The sequence below is a fragment of the Acomys russatus genome, chromosome 7 (genome assembly GCF_903995435.1).
Source record: "Acomys russatus chromosome 7, mAcoRus1.1, whole genome shotgun sequence".
NCBI lineage: Eukaryota > Metazoa > Chordata > Mammalia > Rodentia > Muridae > Acomys > Acomys russatus.
The window spans coordinates 35,530,638-35,549,443 of NC_067143.1; the positions used below are offsets into that span (position 1 = coordinate 35,530,638).

General features: G+C 48.3%; 1 protein-coding gene across 1 annotated transcript in view; it reads right to left on the reverse strand.

Moving 5' to 3' along the window:
• Positions 1-1,076: 1,076 nt before the first annotated feature.
• The window catches only part of Crtc3 (CREB regulated transcription coactivator 3), a 103,206-nt gene continuing 85,476 nt past the window's right edge, over positions 1,077-18,806 (reverse strand). The window contains exons 10-15 of the mRNA XM_051148817.1: positions 12,508-12,725; positions 9,228-9,526; positions 4,585-4,785; positions 4,421-4,501; positions 1,836-1,935; positions 1,077-1,371 (exon numbers count right to left, since the gene is read on the reverse strand). Coding sequence (XP_051004774.1) covers positions 1,163-1,371; positions 1,836-1,935; positions 4,421-4,501; positions 4,585-4,785; positions 9,228-9,526; positions 12,508-12,725 — 1,108 coding nt within the window. The 3' untranslated portion in view covers positions 1,077-1,162. The remainder of the gene's footprint in view (positions 1,372-1,835; positions 1,936-4,420; positions 4,502-4,584; positions 4,786-9,227; positions 9,527-12,507; positions 12,726-18,806) is intronic.

Consider the following 18,806-nt stretch of genomic DNA (forward strand, 5'->3'; position numbering starts at 1 on the left):
TCACTGAATGACTCCCACCTAGCTACTGAGGGGCCTGACCCCAAGGAGCGTGGCTGCTGAGCCTAGTGACCGATCTGGCCATCTAGTGTTAAGGCATATTCAAGTGGGTATGAGTCGAGGCACCAGTGTGAGAGGGTTGAAGCTCTGAGCTTGAGCAGGGGGTGGAGCAGGCACGTTAGACTGCCTCACCACGAGGCACAGACGCTCACCCACCCATACCTCATCCCTAGCAGGCACTTGGTGGGCGCTAGGGTTCAATAAAGAACAAGGCGCAGTTCCTGCCCTTTTGAAGCTTACAGTCTAGTAGGAATTACATTAAACTTGGGGTCTACAGAGAAAGCTGGGGAGAATGAGGGAGCTCAGCTGCTGTGCACTGACGGGAGGGAGGCTGGACGGTGTCAGGCCTAAGATGGAGGGCATCTTGTGCAGGAGACACGCCTGCAGCTTCCTCTTCCTCCTAGGTCTCCCAGAAGGAGCACTGTCCTTTTTAGGCTCACCCTGTTTCCAGGGAAGGGTTTTCAGTGAGTCTCCCTCTCCTCCTTTCCGTGAGGGAAAGGTTGCATACAGAATGGCGGCAGAAAAGAGACCACACCCCAGAGGAAGCAAACCGCGCTGTTTGACTAACTAAGGGGACAGGTGGCTAAGCTTCTTCATTTTGATTTGGCCATGTGACGGAGCGATGGCGAGGCCCAGAACACCCACTGGCTGCAGGGTGCCTGGCCTCGGCAGTCAGACAGTAAGGCATCATGGTGCTCTGGTACCGCTGTGTGACACTGAGCTGACTGCACAGGCCTGTGGCTCCCACCTGCCTCCTGCACTGGTCCAGTCTTCAGTGCTGCCTGGGATCTGAGGTTTGGAGTACTGAGAGCGCTATCTGCTACCCACCATTTCCTGCAGTTGCACGTTGCCTGGTGGCCAATAAGAAGAATTACGGGTGACACAATGGGCTTCCTGGCCACCAGCCGCTCCAGAACAGCCAGCCCGCAGCAGTGCAACTGGAGCCACAGGCCGGAGAGGCAGGGTCCAGCTGTGTCTAAAAAGCCATGCCGTCTGAGCTGGGGCGGCATGGCTCCCTCCATGTTTGTGACAAGCATCATGCTGTTTGCTGGCTCCACTCTAGCTTGCTCTGGCCACTTCCGTCCCCTCTTCCACAGTCTTTCGCTCATAGCCGGTCAGCTCGAAATGTCTCCTCCACAGAGGGGTCCAGCAGGCCCATGCTGGAGTCACTTAACATGCTGAGTCCATCCAGGCTCAAGGGTTCGATCTGCAGCTCCTCTTCCAGTGGGAACGGAGTATCCATGTCCAGGCTGACCTCAGGCATGCCCGACAGCCCCCCACTAAGGCCTTTGAACAGGCTGGTGCTTGTCTCTTCTAAAAGGGGCAGAGAGGAGATTTGGAGACTGGAGACTGAGGCTTCTAAAGAGCGACAGTTCCCAGCACGCTCTCCTGTCATCTTCCCAGACAGGACAGTGAGCACCCATGTACTGACCACTCCCAGGCCTCCAGCTCTTGTCCCTGGAGTCAACGTTTTTTCTTAGACAGAGTCTCAGTATGTGTGTAGCCTAGATTGGCCTCAGCCTCAAGGGGTCTTTCCATCTCAGCTCGCCAGGTGCTTGAATACATACAGATATGTACTGCCACGCCTAGCTAAATCTCTGACATTTTATAGGTTCTTTTCCCTTTTGAATGTCACCCGAGACTAATACTTGCATCTTAAAAGTCAGGCTGAGTCAGGGGATTTCATTTAGGTAATGCTGTATGGTTTAACCTATCCCACGGAGGTAAAAACACTGAGATGAGACCAATGAGGAAGCTGAGGGGTGGCCCACACTCACCTGTCAGGATGGGGTTCGGAAAGTTCCCACAGTTGGAATACAGATTTGGTCTCAAGTGACACGCGTCCTGTTCTCGGTGGCTCTGCTGCACCAAAGGCACCTGGAAGCATCAAAAGCCACACTGAGGGCAGGAGCTCTGCTCCCGCGGTGTGGGCAAGAGCAGCTTGGCCCTTCCGGCTAGCATCCTCACAGGCTATGCTGTGTGGGAACACACGCACAACACGCCCAGGCTTCAGGCAGCTGTGAGGACCACAATGTGGGTGGCTTTTCTCCGCCCACACACTGCTACATGACCCCATAGCTGACTGGCTGTGAGCAGAAGACTGTGGAGCAGGAGACTGAAGTGGCCATAGTTTCAGACTCCGAGTCTCAGAGATCCCTGCTCCTCAGCCTCACCAAGGCCTGTGGGAACCTCTCAGAGATCACCTCTGTGGTCAGGGAAACAGTGGGCTTGCTGGCTTCCGAGGATGTGAGAGAGAGGAAAAGCCTTCCCTTCACTCACACCAGCGTCTCTCTAGGGCAAAGTCTCTGAGTGCGGCTTACAATTGGGGTCTGATTCAGGAATCTTTGTTGAAAGTAATTTTTAAAACCATTTTAAAAAATTTCTCAAAAGAGCCGGGTGTGGTGGCGCACTCCTTTAATCCCAGCACTCGGGAGGCAGAGACAGGCGGATCGCTGTGAGTTCGAGGCCAGCCTGGTCTACAAAGTGAGTCCAGGACAGCCAAGGCTACACAGAGAAACCCTGTCTCAAAAAACAAAAACAAACAAACAAACAAAAATTTTTTTCTCAAAAGAAAGGGCTCCAATGCTTTAGAGAGAAATGCCAATCCTCACCTAGCCCGAGAGGATACTTTATAAACAGTGAGGTAGGGCTGGATGTAGCTCAGTGTTAGAGTGATGGCATGGCATGTAGTAGACCCTGGGTCTGTTGCCCAGCACCACAAAATACAAAACAATAAGAGCAATAAAACACCGGAGGAGAGGACCACTTGCTCTTGCCACAGGGCACCACTGAAGCCTACTTGGCAATAGCTGCCTTTATTTGTTTTACTATTATCAAGTTTCGGAGATGGGTCAGTCCTTCCTTCACTTTTAAATTCATTCTGGAGCCTGACTTATCCTTACTAAACACTAAAATCCAGAGGTATTACAAACACAAAAGCCATAGCCAGGCATGGTGGCGCACGCCTGTCATCCCAGCACTAGGGAGGAAGAGGCAGGCAGATCTCTGTGAGTTCAAGACCAGCCTGGTCTACAAAAGTGAGGCCAGGACAGCCAGTACTATAAGAGAAACCCTGTCTTGAGGAAAAAAAAAAACAAACCAAAAACAAAACCCAAAAAAACCAACACACACACACTCACACATACACACACACACACACACACACACACACACACACACACAAGCAAAATAAAGTGGCCATATGAAATTGCTCTGTGGAAGGAACCTCCTCTATCCTAGCCCTGGGCTGAGCTCTCCTAGAAGGCTGTGCCCTGAGCTGGCACAGTGCTACACTATTTTCTAACTCTATTACTGGGGCCAGGTATGCCTTGTTGTCCTTCAGATTCACCAACATAGGAGATAGAGTTAGCTGCTATGGTCGCTGTGTGTTGATGTGAACATGGCAGTGTGTGTGTGTGTGTATGTGTGTGTGTGTGTGTGTACACCTGTACTGTGTGTGTACTAGAGGCCAGAAAACAACCTTGGGTGTTATTCCTCAGATGCCATACCTTTGATATTCAAGACAAAGTCTCTTACTGGCCTTGGTGTGGCTAGCTGGCCAGAAAGCCCAAGGGATCATCTGTCCTTGGTGTCCCAGTGATAGGACTATGAGTGTGCACAATCACACCAGGAATTTCTTTCTTTTATCTTTTGTTCTCAAAATATTTATTTTTATGTGTATAAGTGTCTGCCTGCACACATGTATATGTACCATATGCATGCCCAGCGTCTGAGGAGGCCAGAAGAGGATGCCAGATCCCCTAGAACTTGAGTTACAGGAAGTTATGAGCTGTCATGTCAGTTCTGGGAACAAACCTGGGGCCTCTGGAAGAGCAGCAAGTGCTCTTACCTGTTGCGCCATCTCTCCAGCTTCCCCTCCCCCTTTCTGAAAGGTGGTTTCATTATGTAGCCCTGGCTGGTCTGAACTTGCTAGGTACCCAAAACTGGCCACAAACTCACATAAAGCTGCCTGCATCTACACCCCAAGTGCCAGGATTAAAAGTGTGCACCACTATGCCTGGTGTCCACTTCTTTTTAAACGTAGGTTTTGGGGGATGGAACTCACATCTGTGCTTTGTTGACTCATCTTCCTAACTCTAGGACTAGAGTGCTATCAAGACTCAGCATGCATGCCTCAGACAGCCCCTCAGCTGAGACCTGCACACACAAGGCTCAGACAGCCCCTCAGCTGAGACCTGCACACACAAGGCAGCCACATCAGTCCAGAGCGAAAGGGAAGATGCCAGGATTTCCCGGCCATGGGACATGCGCCTTTCCTGTTTCGCTGAGGTGGTATACACAGAAAAGTCTTGACGGTGCATTTTATACATCAAGGAAGGTAGGGACACGGGCAATTGCTTACCTGTTGAGGGAAGGCAGGGCCGGGCCTCATGGGCTGTTGGTCAAAGCCCACATCTGGGAAGAAGTTGGTCAGAGATGAGCCCTTTGAGATTAAGGAGGTAACTATTAGAGGTCGAGTTCAGATGAACTAAGCACTCCCACCTCATCATGCCCACAGGGACTTACCTGGGCAGCGAGGAGTTGAAAATCTGACTGTGGCAAGGAGGGGGCTGCCTGGGGCTGCTGAGCAGGGGGCTCCTGGGCACGAGGCTGCTGCAGGAGTGGTTGAGGCAGCTCCTGGGGTGTGGGATAAGGGGGCGGTGGGGACACTTGGGCTTGAGCATCTGCAGGCAGGAAGGAAAGTGGGCTCTGCTCTGAGGACATCATCTGTGAAACAAACCATGTGGCTTATTAGCTTCCAAGTGATCAGGCTGAGGATTAGGAAAGTCCAGTTGGGAGGAGAGCCAGCTTTCCCCTGCCCTGCTGAGATGCCTGCTTCTGTTCCTTCGAAGCATAGCTTCACACCCCAGAAAGCATTTCCTATCAGTGACATGTCTATTGTTTGACCAAACAAGAATATAACTAATTTCCTCTGTATTCTCAGTGCACTAATGTCTTGTTTTGTTTTTAAAGCTACAACTGCTAGTGAGAGACAGAAGACTGAAGAGCACTTGGCTACACTACTATCCTAAACTCTACCAGAACACTACCGACAGTGAACATAAACCAAACCAAACCATGAACAATATCAAGAGGAGAAGAACAATTATGGGGGAAAAGAAAATGGCAACAAAATGGCAGAAGGATGTGTAAACCACCAGAGAAGGCCAAGTGTGAAGTCATCAACAAGGAGAGCCAAGAGGGCATCTGGGTCATATGACCACAGCCCTAAAGATCTCCAGGTTTGGGAACAGGATGGATCAGGGGTTGAAGTTAACCCAGAAGAGTTGGTCAGCGTTTGTGGGGGCACCTAGCTGCCCTCCCTGATGCTGGCCAGGAGAGTAGAGGCTGGAGAGTAGAGGTAAGGCCTCTGCTTGCGAAAAGGTGAGCTATCTACCTCCAACTTGGCTCCCAAAAACTGATGTCTAGACACAAGAGCAAGTATCAAACAACTACAGTAGCACTCAAGAGACTCTGTACCGGCCTGAGAGTCTCTAAACAAATGTACTAGAGCCTCTGACAGAGGCTCCCATGGAAGTGAGAGAGATGCTTCTGCCATGAGGGAGGCACAGAACTCAGCAAGTTCCTACTATTAGAGTGGCCTGTCAGCAATTCCAGGTCTTGTTCTTTTTGTTGTTCTTGTTCTTTCATGGCTGGGTTTCTCTGTGCAGCCTTGGCTGTCCTGGACTCACTCTGTAGACCAGGCTGCCCTTAAACTCACAGCCATCCACCTGCCTCTACCTCCCGAGTGTTGGGATCCATGTCTTATTCTTCAATGTAGGGAGTGCGCCAAGGACTGCCACACTACCTCATCTCCAGGAGGGCAGAGTACCCAGCATGACCACAGGGCCCAAACAGGCATAGACCAGAAACTTGGGAAGGAAGAAGTGGGGAAATAAATGTACTTTTATAACATTTAGGCTATTTTAAAAATGTTTAAATTGGCCTGCTGTGTTGAGGGCACACTTTTAATCCCAGTACTCGGGGCAGAGGCAGGCAGATCTCTGAGCTGAAGGCCAGCGCGGCGTACGGACTGAGTCCAGGACAGCCAGAGCTACACAGAGAAAGCCTGTCTCAAAACAAAACAAAAACAAAAACAAATAAGTAAATAAGTAAAATAAAAAAATGTAGCTCAGTAGTATACCTAGTTCATCTAGCATGTACAAAGCCTTTCACTTGATTATTTAATTAAAAAAACCTTCTCTTTAGACATACATATTAAAATATTTGGAATATATTTCTATATACAGCCTGGGCCATATAGTATGACTCTGGCCAAAAACAAAAACAAAAAAGGAAAGAAAGAAAAGAGGGAGGGAAGAACAAAAACAAAAGAAAAACTCCATTATAAAAATAAAAGAAGTTAGGAAACTACTTCCAGGAAATCTCAAAGAGAGGAAAATCACTGTACCCATGGACTATGCATGATAACACACACTAGAAGAACATTCAGTAAACAAGAAAGAGAAGAACTTTTGGAAACTCACAAATGAGGATCAAAAGCAGAAAAATCAAAGCAAGAGTTGGAAGATAGAGCAAGAATCTTCCAGAAAGGAAAATGAGGGGCTAGCAGAATGACTCAGCAGGTAAAGATGCCTAGCAATCTGAGAGTGGTTGCCCAGACCCACACGGTGAAAGGAGACAACCGACTCCCAAAAGTTGTCCTCTGGTCTCCGTATGTGTGCTAAGGCCTACATACGAGTGAGAGAGAGAGAGAGAGAGACAGACACAGACACAGACAGAGACAGACAGACAGAGAGAGAGACAGACAGAGAGAGAGACAGAGACAGAGAGACAGAGAGACAGAGAGACAGAGAGAGAGAGAGAGAGAGGATGGGAGTTGAGAGAAGAAAATAAGAGTATTAGAGGAAATTTTCATGGTATTCAACATTCGTACAAGAGGATTTCCTGAGAGAATTGAGAAAACTCAAGGGAAATGTCATTGAAGAAATAATTAAAATTCCCAGAAATGATGGACATAAGTTTCCAGACATAAGAAACCTCCAGACTCATTCCAAGTGACATTATCTCAAAGTTTCACAACACTGGAGACAGGAAGGAATACCCTACAGGCCTCCAGAGGAGTGGAGGAGATGCCATGCCAAGTCTTAGGCCTACCACTGGCATATGCCAGTCAATATATTCAAAGTCCCAGATAGAAATATCTCTATCCGGCCCAACTATTAACTAAATGGAAGGTAGAATTATGACATCTTACAGTCATGCGAAGCACCTAAACTCTTTCCCCAAGGCTTGCAGAGGATCTGTTTGAAATGTGTTAAGTTTATCCTAACACCAAGAGTTTGGGTCTGAACTAGCAATGCTTAGCTAGAAAGCCAGACCAACACCAAAGAGCAGGACATTAACATCTGGGAGAAAAAAAAAATGCTCGCTTTGTCATTTCACCCTGTGCTATGTGGTCAAGTCTGACCACATCACTGTAGCTACAGAAGCACAAACACCACATACTGCTCTGGCTGAAATGCCAGCCAACGTGCAGCCTGAGCAGGTGTGTGTGAAAGGGGCTGTGGCAGTGTTGAGAGAAAACTAAATGCCAATCTTGGATGGCAGGATGTCATTAGATAATGCTTAACAGCAAAAGTCCCGAACAAAATAACATGTTTATACCAAAGAGATTACTAAACGGTTGGAAACAGCCAACTTCAGGCAGTGGACAATGTGGTTAACAGCTAGGGGAGACAACTGTTATTTCAAAACCAGCCCTTCAGAACCACTTGCTTTTTGAAACTATGTGCATGGGTAAGGCAGTTTCTAAACCTAAACAGTAAACAAATAATAACAACAATAAATATTAGATAGTCCATGTTCTCTACCCTTAAAATGAATCTAGAAAGCAATAATACTTTTATAAGCCGGGCAGTGGTGGCGCACGCCTTTAATCCCAGCACTCGGGAGGCAGAGGCAGGTGGATCTCTGTGAGTTCAAGGACAGCCAGGTCTACAAAGTGAGTTCAGGACAGTCAAGGCTACACAGAAGCCCTGTCTCGAAAAAACAAAACAAACAAGCAAACAAACAAACAAACAAACAAAAAGAATGCTTTTATAGCTCATAAAATAATCTTACAAAGAAAAACTAAAAGGAATCCAGTTAAAAATTTAAAAGCAAAAACATTGTTTTGTGTGTGTGTGTGGTTTTTCTTTCTTTCTTTTTTTTTTTGAGACAGGGTTTTCTCTGTGTATCCTTGGCTGTCGATGACTCACTTTGTAGACCAGGCTAGCCTCGAACTCAAGTAATCGCCTGCCTCTGCCTCCTGAGTGCAGGGATTAAAGGCGAGTGCCACCACGCCCGGTGCAAAACATTTTTTAAAATTACCAAATGCCCTCTTATCTTCCCCAGAAGAACTTGCTCACACTGTCAGTATCCCATTGGCAGGAGCGAGGAGAGTGACTAATCACCAGGTCACCTCATTTCTTCCCTTGTGTCCTACCACCTCCTTCTTGTAAAACATTACTCACATAAGTGAAGCAGTGAGTAGCCACTGATGCTAGAATGTATCTAGGGTGTGGCAAATGGGCCAAAACGTAGTCACTAGTGATTAGTTAGGGAGATCCGCCCTAAGAGGTTAGCAGAAAACCAAAGTCAGTCAGACCACGTGACATTCCTCTCCGTCCACAATGGGCTGGGCCTTCCAAACGTGCCCCTTTCTAAGCAGACTCCTTTGCAGAGCTACCACTGTCAATACTGCCAGTACTTTACATAAGGAGAGTGCTGTTTCCCAAGCATGTAGTGGAATGAGGGAAGAGGTTAATCTATCTTCAAGTGTCAGGACACGAAGTGGTTTTTTTTGGGGGGGGGGTAGTTTCCTCCGTGACTTACTGTAGTTATTAGGTCAATGATTGATTTCTTTTCTTTTAAATATAGTTTGCAATTTTAATTGAGCTGCCTTTCATTCTGCACCCCTTTCCCCAGCCCCAACGTCACGAGTTAGTGACGACAAGTTGTTTAATATTTGCTTAGGGGCAATAAACATCGCAATCCTGCTACTAGAAAATCATTAATGCATTCTGACTCATGCACGCCCTTCTCTCTTATTTTGGGAAGAGGACAGAAGTGAGTGCATCTCAGGGATGCGTAGGGTGATGACAAAGAAGGAAAGGCCATCTAGTGCTCAGCCTGTGGGATTTAGGTGGTGCAAACGTCTCTCTCACCTGGGAGGCGGGATAGGGGTTCAGGGGGCTGGTTGCAGAGAGCTGTCTGCTGAAACCTTGATGGGCTTCAGGGCCAGGAGAGAGTGTGAGGGGGCTGACGGGAGGCTGCCTGCGCCGGGAGGGGCCACTCAGGTTTGTGCTGGAAAGAGACGGGTTGCTAAGTGAGAAGAGACGGAGCGAGGGGTGAAGAGCCGATGCGCTGGCCGTGGACGTCTGTGGGTGGCTGTTGAGGGACGAGGACAGCGTGATCTTATTGAGTGTGGCTTGGATGGACGGGTTACTTCGAGAACTCTGGAGACCTGCAAGATAACAAATCCACAAGTTTCTTGTTATGATTTTGGATCAAAGCTTCTGTTTCCTAAGGAATAAAGGTTCCTACTAGCTGTGTGATGACCCCATGGGAAGGAGTTTCTGGGCTGCTCTCCTACTGGAAATGCCTCTGTGCACCAATGAGACACCATTCTTAGACAGACAGCTGCTGATGAGCACCCAGCTTGAGTGAGAAGAGAATTACTGCCTCGAAAGAGGAAGAAGATTGAGAAAACAACCCCTGGGGAAGGTGGAGCAGGAGGGTAGTGATGCGCTCAGGCTCAGCTCAGGGAAGGTGCCTTGGGCCACACAGCAGATGTAGAACCTCTATGCTCACCTGCCCTCACCTGGCCTGCATCCTCTGAATCCTGGGGAACACACTTCTTGCCTCCCTACACCCCTCAGCCTTAAAGTCCACTCTGAATCTGGCTTCTTTATAAACTGTCCCTTAACAGTGTTTCCCAACTCAGGCAAAAGGACATTTCTGCTAGCCCCTTGTTTCTCTGAGGTAAAGGGATGTGAATCTTAGCATGGACAAGACCAGCTGGGAATGGTATCTCCTTAGTACAGGATGCCAAGAGAGGTGTTCCAGGAAGCTAGAAGCCCTGTCCTGTGCCCTGCTGGATCCTTGGCACTTGGCTTAACCCTGGGTGGAACAGCATCATTCTGTGAACAAGAAGGCTGCTGCTGCTGTCGCCGCCGCCTTTACCTCAACAGGCCACATCCTCGGTTAGCTCCGTCCACTGCCCTTATGCTAAGAGTTGAGAAGCAGAAATGAGTGTTTGTGCTGATTTAAAAAAAAATTGTAGCCAGGCGTGGTGGCACACGCCTTTCATCCAGCACTTGGGAGGCAGAGGCAGGTGGCTTGCTGTGAGTTCGAGGCCAGCCTGGTCTACAAGATGAGTCCAGGACAGCCAGGGCTACACAGAGAAACCCTGTCTCAGAAAAAAAAATTGTTTGTGGGGATCAGGACAGGTAGCTCAGTGGCAGAGCACTCACCTGGAATCCCTGAGGCTCAGGGTTCAGTCTCTAGAACCATGAGCTAAACACCAACACCAACACCAACAACACCACCACATCAGAAACAAGTCAGGACAGCACTTGGGAGGCAGAGGCCCGAGAACCAGGTGCTAACACCTGTTGGCTGGAGGCGAGCCACAGCCACATAAGACTGTCTCAAAAAAACAAAAACCAGCCAGCCAAAAGGCTCGTTAGATACAGGCAGCTGGTGTCAAACCTAGTGCCCCCCTGACTTCCACATGTGCACTGTGCCTGCATGAGCACATGTACACCAAAAACCAAAGACGACAAAAACTTTGATAAAAATAACAGACATGATAACCATTGAGATGTAACAAGAATAAATTAATAAAAAATTTTAAAAAACAGACATGAAGAAACTACAAAACCAATCATTTAGCTGGCAAAATTATTATGATTTAATTTAATTTTTAAAAATGGAGACAGGGCATCTACCACGTAGGCCAGGCCAGAGTGGAACTCAACTTGTAGCAGAGGAAGACCCTGAACGCCTGACTTTCCTGCCTCCACTTCAACTGCTCGGATAGCAGGTGTGGGCCACCATACCCAACACAAGATTTTTATCTAATAGCGTGCACGATGTGTATGTGAGGGAGGAGGGCACATACGCTATGGCACACATAGCTCTGTGGGATTGGCTCTTTCCCTTCACTAAAGGTGAATGTGGGCTCTGGGGACTGAGCTCAGCTTGCAGGCTTGGCAACAGGTGCTTTTATGCACTGAGCCATCTCATCAACAGGAAAAAAATATTTTTAAGGCTAGAAATGATGTTCACGGTGAAATCCTTAGAGTTATCCCACCACTCCATCCATGGAAAGATGAGATCCTGGGAGCTCAAGTAGTAAGGGAGCTAACGGTCGGAATTCAGATTGAAAACAAAGCCTCATTCAGAAAGAAGGCTTTAAGAAAAAATTAACCCAGGCTGGTCTGGAACTTGTGATGGACCTACCTTAGCTTTTTAAAAAATGTATATAATATATAATTGTTTTAATTTTATGTGTATAAATGCTTGTTTACAGGTATGTATGTGCACTATGCACATGCCTGGTGCTGGTAGCCAAAAGAGGGCATCAGATCCCTTGAAATTGGAGTCATGGTGACTACGAACCATCATGTGAGTGCTGGGAATTGAACCTGGGTCCTCTGCAAAGAGTAGCAAGTGCTCTTAACTCCTGAGCCATCTCTGTAGCATCTGTACCACACATTTTAAGGTGTGCACAGACACTGCAACGCTAGACGGCACTCTCAGATGTTCTGCATAAAATGACAGTCAATGACTGAACCCAGGTTTTCAGCTGGAAGCAAAGGGGAAAGCCTCCAGGTGCCATTTTCCTCAAGACCCAAGGGAGCTATGGGGAATGATGCTTTGTTTCAGTGACTCTGGGCATTTGATCCCTGAGAATTCATCTAAAAGGGGAACTGCTCAGGCTCTGAGTCTAGAACTCTTCATGGGTTTGAGAGTTTCTGTTGTGAAATAAATCAAAGAAACTCAGAGCTAAGAGACTGTTGTAGATTTTTACTTAATCTACACACGTTAAATATAAATATTTTTATTATGCCCATTGTAAATTTTCTAAAATTTAAAATAGTGTCCTTCTGAAATATGTAGAGAACTGGGAGGAGCGAAGGAAATGGATTAAATGAAAAAAGATCACCATATGCTGGTAAGAACTGCTGACATTGTTCAGATGCGTGGGATGGCACCTATTTCTCAACTCCTAACTGTTGCTCCCCAAGTTCTCTGCACCTGTGGGCTTGTAGAGACAGTGAAGAATGGGGTGCAGCAGAACTGCGACCCCCAGAGCAGATGCCAGCCAGCACAAGGGATATTACAACATGTTGCTGAGATGTGGTTACTTTCATTCAAAGGTGCCCCAGATAGACACATGAGGGGACACGGCCCAGGCCATTTCTAGGTGGGCGTACTTACCAGAGGAGTTCCTTATGCCCAGGTGAGTCATAGCAGCTGGCAGGTTGCCCACACTGTTCCCCACACTCATGCTACCAAAGAGGTGGTCACTGGTGTCCAGGGAGGCCGGCGTGGGCGCTGAGTAGTGGAGGTTGGTGAGATCTGGTAGTGACCCTCCAGTGTTCAGGGTCCCCAGGAACGGTGAGAGGCCTATGTTTTGGCCATTATGTGGAAAAGCACTGAAAGAAGAGAAAGGGTTACTTTCTAAATGCCCTTGGCTGTTAGAGAACGGGACACATATGATGCCTCTTTGTTGTCACTGATTGAAGGCCCAAGGCAGATACTGCCTCTCCTAAGAATACGGTAGGTCGGGTGTGGTGGCGCACACCGTTAGTCCCAGCACTTGGGAGGCAGAGGCAGGCGGATCTCTGTTAGTTTAAGGCCAGCTGGGTTCTACAAAGTGAGTCCAGGACAGCCAGGGCTACATAGAGAAACCCTGTCTTGAAAAAACAAAAAACAAAAACAAGAAAAAAGTCAAGTTGACAAGTGGTGGGTAGGAAAAGGGGAATGGTTCTGGAAGGAATTGGGGAGAGTGAATATTATCAAAATATACTGTATAAATCTCAAAAAGGCAATAAAAATGAGGGAAAAACAAATAAAGGCATATTAAAAAAAAGAATACAATCTATCAGCTTAACATACTCTGGAATGCAACTTCTTAACTCATTAAATGAGACAGATCACTTCACCTATGCTTACCTTACAGGGGTACTTTCCAGATCAGATTAGATTATGAATGTAAAAGTACTTTGGAAATTCTAAGTCACTACATAAAATATAAGATATTACATCATGTTTAGAATTCTTTTTGCTAGCTTTCCAAATTATTTTTGCTACCAAACATACACACACACAAAGTATCTTTGGGTAACTAGATACCTTCCAGGGTATATTGTTTCAATTACAATTTCATAATCTTTAAAAACATAACAATTTTCACTTTTCAAATATTTACTTTATTTTTATTTGTTTATGTGGGTTGTGTGTATGTGTGCATCTGTGCCTTCACAGGAATGCAAATGTCCTTGGAGACCTGAAGAGAGTTGTGCTAGATGGTTTTATGGCAACTTGACACAAGCTAAAGTCATCTGAAAGGGCTGAGCAGTGGTGGTGCACGTATTTAACCCCAGCACTTGGGAGGGAGAGGTAGGTGGATCTCTATGGGTTTGAGACCAGCTGAACTGAGTTCCAGGACAGCTGGAGCTACACAGAGAAGCCTTGTCTTGAAAACACCAAAACAACAACAGAAAGTCACCTGAAAGGTGGGAACTTCAATTGGGAAAATGCCTCCATAAGATCTGGCTACAGGCAGGCCTGTAGGGCATTTTTCTTAATTAGTAATTGATGTGGGAGGCATAGCACATTATGGATGGGGACACCCCTGGGCCAGTGGCCCTGGGTTCTATAAGGCTGAGAAAGCCATGTGGAGCAAGCCAGTAAGCAGCAGTCCTACAATAGCCTCTGCATCAGCTCCTGCCGCCATGGTCCTGCCGCCATGGCTCCTGCCGCCATGGCTCCTGCCTCCATGGTCCTGCCGCCATGGTTCCTGCCGCCATGGCTCCTGCCTCCATGGCTCCTGCCTCCACGGTCCTGCCTCCATGGTTCCTGCCTCCACGGCACCTGCCTCCATGGCTCCTGTCCTCACCACTTTTGAAGATGAACTGCTATAAACTGTGAGAAAAATAAACACCTTTCTCCCCTAAAGCTGCTTTTGGCCATGGTGTTTCATCACAACACTGGTAACCCTAACTAAGAAAGGGTGTTGGACCCCTGGAACTGCAGTTACAAGTGGTTGTAGGCCACCCATCAAGTCCTGTGTAGAGCAAGCAGCAAGTGCTCTTTACTACTGAACCATCTCACTAGCCAGGTTTCCATGATCTTGAAAGCAAGGAAACACACTGCCATTCATTTACTAAAACCACTGACTGGTCATTGTGTGCCAGGCACAAGGAGAGGCCCACGAGGGACAATGACGAACAAGGAAGGTGTATGTTCATGGTTGGGTCTGTCCTTGATATGCGCACACCTGGGGCAAGAATGCAAATTGCAAATGCAAGTTAGTATTGCATCTGTGTAATCTGTGTGTGTTGGGAGGGGTGCATATATGCTGAGGCCAGGGTAGGATGTCAGGTGTCCTGCTCCATTACTGTCTACTTTATTCTCTTGAGACAGGGTCTCTCACTGGACCTGGAACTAGGCTGGAAGCCAGCAAGCCCTAGTGATCCTCCTGCCTCCACTCCCTACAACAGTGGGGTTATAGGCATGAGTGCAGCCATACCCAGTTTTTTACAAGGGTGCTGGGAACTTAAATTCAGATCCTTAAGCTTTCATGGCAAAAGCTCTTACCCACTGAATCTTCTCCCCAACCCCTGTTTTAATCTTCCAAAGTTATAAATCAAAGGAACAAAACCTTGTGTCTTGACAAAGCATACCTTTAGAACGTAGACGTCTCAGAATTCTTGAGGCTCTGCACTAGCATACCTCGGACAGGCAGCCCAATCCTTAGCCCATATTTCCTTTCCCTACCCAGCCCTGTACTGCACTGGGAGGCAGGTATGTGGCCATCCCACCTACATGTGCACTGGGGTCCCTGCAGCCCATTGAGCTCTGGTAGCTTGGGACCAGGCCCTCTAAGGGCCAGGGCTTCTTAGTCCTCTATGAAGGAATCATGTTCTTGAGTCTGTAGACGGAGCACCAGAATGGCCAGGCAGGCAACTGCAATACAGTAAGAAGCATGCCGTGCTGTGCTAGGAGTGACTAGGGGGACACAACCAAGAGGCACAAAACCAGATGCCAAAGAAGTGTTGTGGTAAGGAAGACTTTGCTAGGGACATGACACCAGGCTCCTCATGATGCTGGTGTGGCCGGAGCCAGTGCAGGTAGTGCAGGTGTTGAGAGGTGAAGTGGGAGCGGCAGACGGGCGAGAAAACACGGGGAAGATGCTGGTGGGAAGAGTCAAGTCTTGGACCGTAGGAGAGAGGGAGCCAAGTGCCAGCTAGAGATGCTACTGTGGTACAGTGTGAAAGAGGGCTTATGGGAGCAGGAAGAGGGGTAGCAGAACAGATGGGAAGGCTCTTGCAGTGGCCCAGCCTAATCCACCACAGAGCAGTGTGGCCGACAACAGAGAGATGGATGAAGAAAACCACACGAGCCAGAGAAGGGAGAAGGAATGGTTTACTCAACACAGCACGCATTGTGGAGGACAATCAGGTGCGACCACTGGCGCCTGGGTCTGTAGGCAGCTCTGACAGAGCAAGAGACAGCCATGGGGAGTGCGGCCTGTGAAGTGATCCCACCCACTTCTGCAACAGCAGAGCCTGATGGTCTCTAGAATGGAGGGGTGGCCAGCACATGGGAGGAGGCCTCCTGGAGGCCATTGGAAGCTAAGTTTGAAAGCTAAAGAATTCAGGTGAGCTAAGCAGGAAAACCATTTCAGGCAGAGGTCAAAGCAGGGGCAAAAGGGAGCATGGAAGGTATGTCTGGGGGCTGTGAAGACTGATGACCACTGAGGGCTAAGTTCAGGAAGGTGGGGAGTGATGGAGATGGGACTGGAGCAGCAGGCATAGAACACCCAAGGGTGGATAGCGCTGAGAACAAGGACACCAGGGAAGGGGAAGGCGAGGTATACCCACTTTTCCTAGGACGGGGGTTGTGGGCAGAGCTGGGAGGCAAAGGGGCAACTTGCCGAGTTATCCAACTGGAGAGTGCACTGAATGAGAACCTGGGAACGGAGACGTGGGCACGGATGTCAGAGGCATCTGTGTCAAGACTGGAGAATGACTCCTGCCTCCTGGCCTGGGGAAGCCAGTCACTAAGACGGGGCCACACTAGAGCCGATGATGGACTACAGGGAGGGGCAGGAAGATGGGTAAGAACAAAAATCAAAAATCCTATCTTAGATAGGATCCTCCCTCAGCTTGGCTGCACAGGATGACATGCAGTGGGATGTCCCTCGCTGAGGGAAGCCCTGGAGGAGGCAACCCACAGTGTGGAGGACAGTCATACTGAAACAGTGGAAGCAGAACCTGGGCTAGTTTCAAAAAGCGTAGCTAGCTGGAGAGAGGTCTCAGGAGTTAAGAGGACTGGTTGCCCAGAAGCCCCAGGTTCAGCAGCATTCATGGAGGCTCAGATCATCTGTAACTCCAGTTTCAGAGGATATGGTGCCCTCTTCTGGCCTACAACACACGGCATACACATGGCACACAGACATACATGCAGGCAAAATACTTTTCAATACATATATTTTGTGGCTGACCATCCAGGGAGCCAGAGGGGAGAAGACAGCGCAGGTGGGGGGAGAGGGAGCAGGAAATGGAAGCGATGCACCTGGATCAGGAAGGAGAGGCTGGGGGTGTCAGCAGCAGAAGGAAGTTAGCGTGTGCTCTCTAATAGCCTCAGGAACATGGAGAGGCCACCATGGAGGCTAGGGAGAAAACCGGCAGTAGATGGGGTCATGTGGATGAGCCAGGAAGAAAGGCTATAGAAACATGCATGTAAATCTCAGCCTTCAGAAGGCTGGACGCGCAGAACTGGCTATAGAGTCAGAGTTCAAGTACCAAAAATCTAAAACTGAGACAGTGGAGTAGCTCACGGCAGGAGCAGGTGAGCTTCCTGTGTCAGCAGCTAGGGATGAAGGCAGAGACAAACAAACCAATGGCCAGGTGGGCTGAGGCCACCAGCAAAGAGGAAGACCCTGATATGACCAAGGTGAGTCTGCTCATTCGTGACAGCAAAATAACTCTGGAGTTCATAGAAATACAAATGGCCACTTCTCGAATGTTGTTATGATTGCTCCAGTCCTGCTTTGTCTGCTGTAAGGCAAGCACTGTTCTTCCTGGTTCAAATCCCTCCTGTGGATCAGGTCTCAGTGTGATCCAACCACACAGCTTCCTTACGCTCACCAGGGGCTTTGGGCTTGCTGTTCTGGGTCCCTATCAACACCCATCTCCCTACTGTGCTCCTCTCCCTATCTGCTTCACTTAAGAACACCAGCATTTGCAAGCAAGGACTGACTGTTCTGTTTATTGTTGGATCTGGTCCTTAAAATCCAGAGTCAACAACCATCTGCACGACCTGACGGAACGCTATGGTTAGCGTAAGAGCAGGAAGGCAATTTCCTTCACCTAGCAGTTACTAGCTTCAGAGCTCTCCAGTGCTAACTGGCTGCAGTTAGCTCTACGATATAAGGCATGAGAGCCTTGAGCGTTGATTTGTTTGATGTGTCAGCCAAGATATGCTTTCAATTAATTAATTAACTAATTGTATGTGTGTGGGTGCACACACAGAGGCTAGAGGAGGATGCTGGGTGCCCTGCTTTAAATCATTCCCGGCCTTGTTTCCTTGACAGTTTCTCACTGAACCTGGAACAAGGCTGGTGGTCAGCGAGCCCCAGCGATTCTCCTGTTTCCATTCCTCCCACAGCACTGGAGTCACAGGTGCATACAACCATGCTCAGTTTTTTACATGTATACTAGGGATTTGAACTCAGGTCCTTATTTTTGCACAGCAAGTTCTTACCCCTTAGGGTCATATCTTTAGTTCTCCCTCCCCCACAGTTTTTGTTTTTGTTTTTAAAGAAAGGGTATAAATTATCCCAGGCTGGCCTCAAGCTTGCTGTGTGGCAGAGGATGACCATGAACTTCAGAGGCTTCTGCACTCCCTCCTGCGTCCTGGGACTGTGGATGTGCACCACTAGGCCTAGTTTCTGCAGGGCTGGGACTACAACTATGGCTTTCGGCATGACACACAAGTACTCTACTAACCAAGCTACAATCCTAGCCCTCAAATTTGTTCTTATAAACATTGGCCCTATCTGTAGGAAGGTCCTGCATCTCTGGATGGGCTGGTCTTCTTTGTCCTGTCATGTCCCTAGCAGGTTTTCTAAAGAAGTCAGCTCAGCTATTCTTTACAGTTTATAATAAACTGGCCAGAAAAGTACCTCCAAGCCGTAGACACTCAGTGCCCTGATGGACTGCGGTGAGCTCATAGGAGATTTTGGGAAATACTATTTCGGAATGGCCTGGAGCTAATTTACTTCACCCATAGAGCCTCTGAAGTGGGGGTTTGTGTCAAGCTAGATCATGCAAAGGTCTCGTTTTCAACCTGCATTGATTTGGTCCTGGGAAGACTTTCTGCTCCTGGGTTGGCTCTGGTCTCAGGCTGTGGGACTTTGCTGAGAGACACTTTGACAAACCCCATGCAGCGTTCTCAGTGTTCTCTCAGGACACTGTCCAGCCCAAGGGTCCTCAATTGAGTCACCC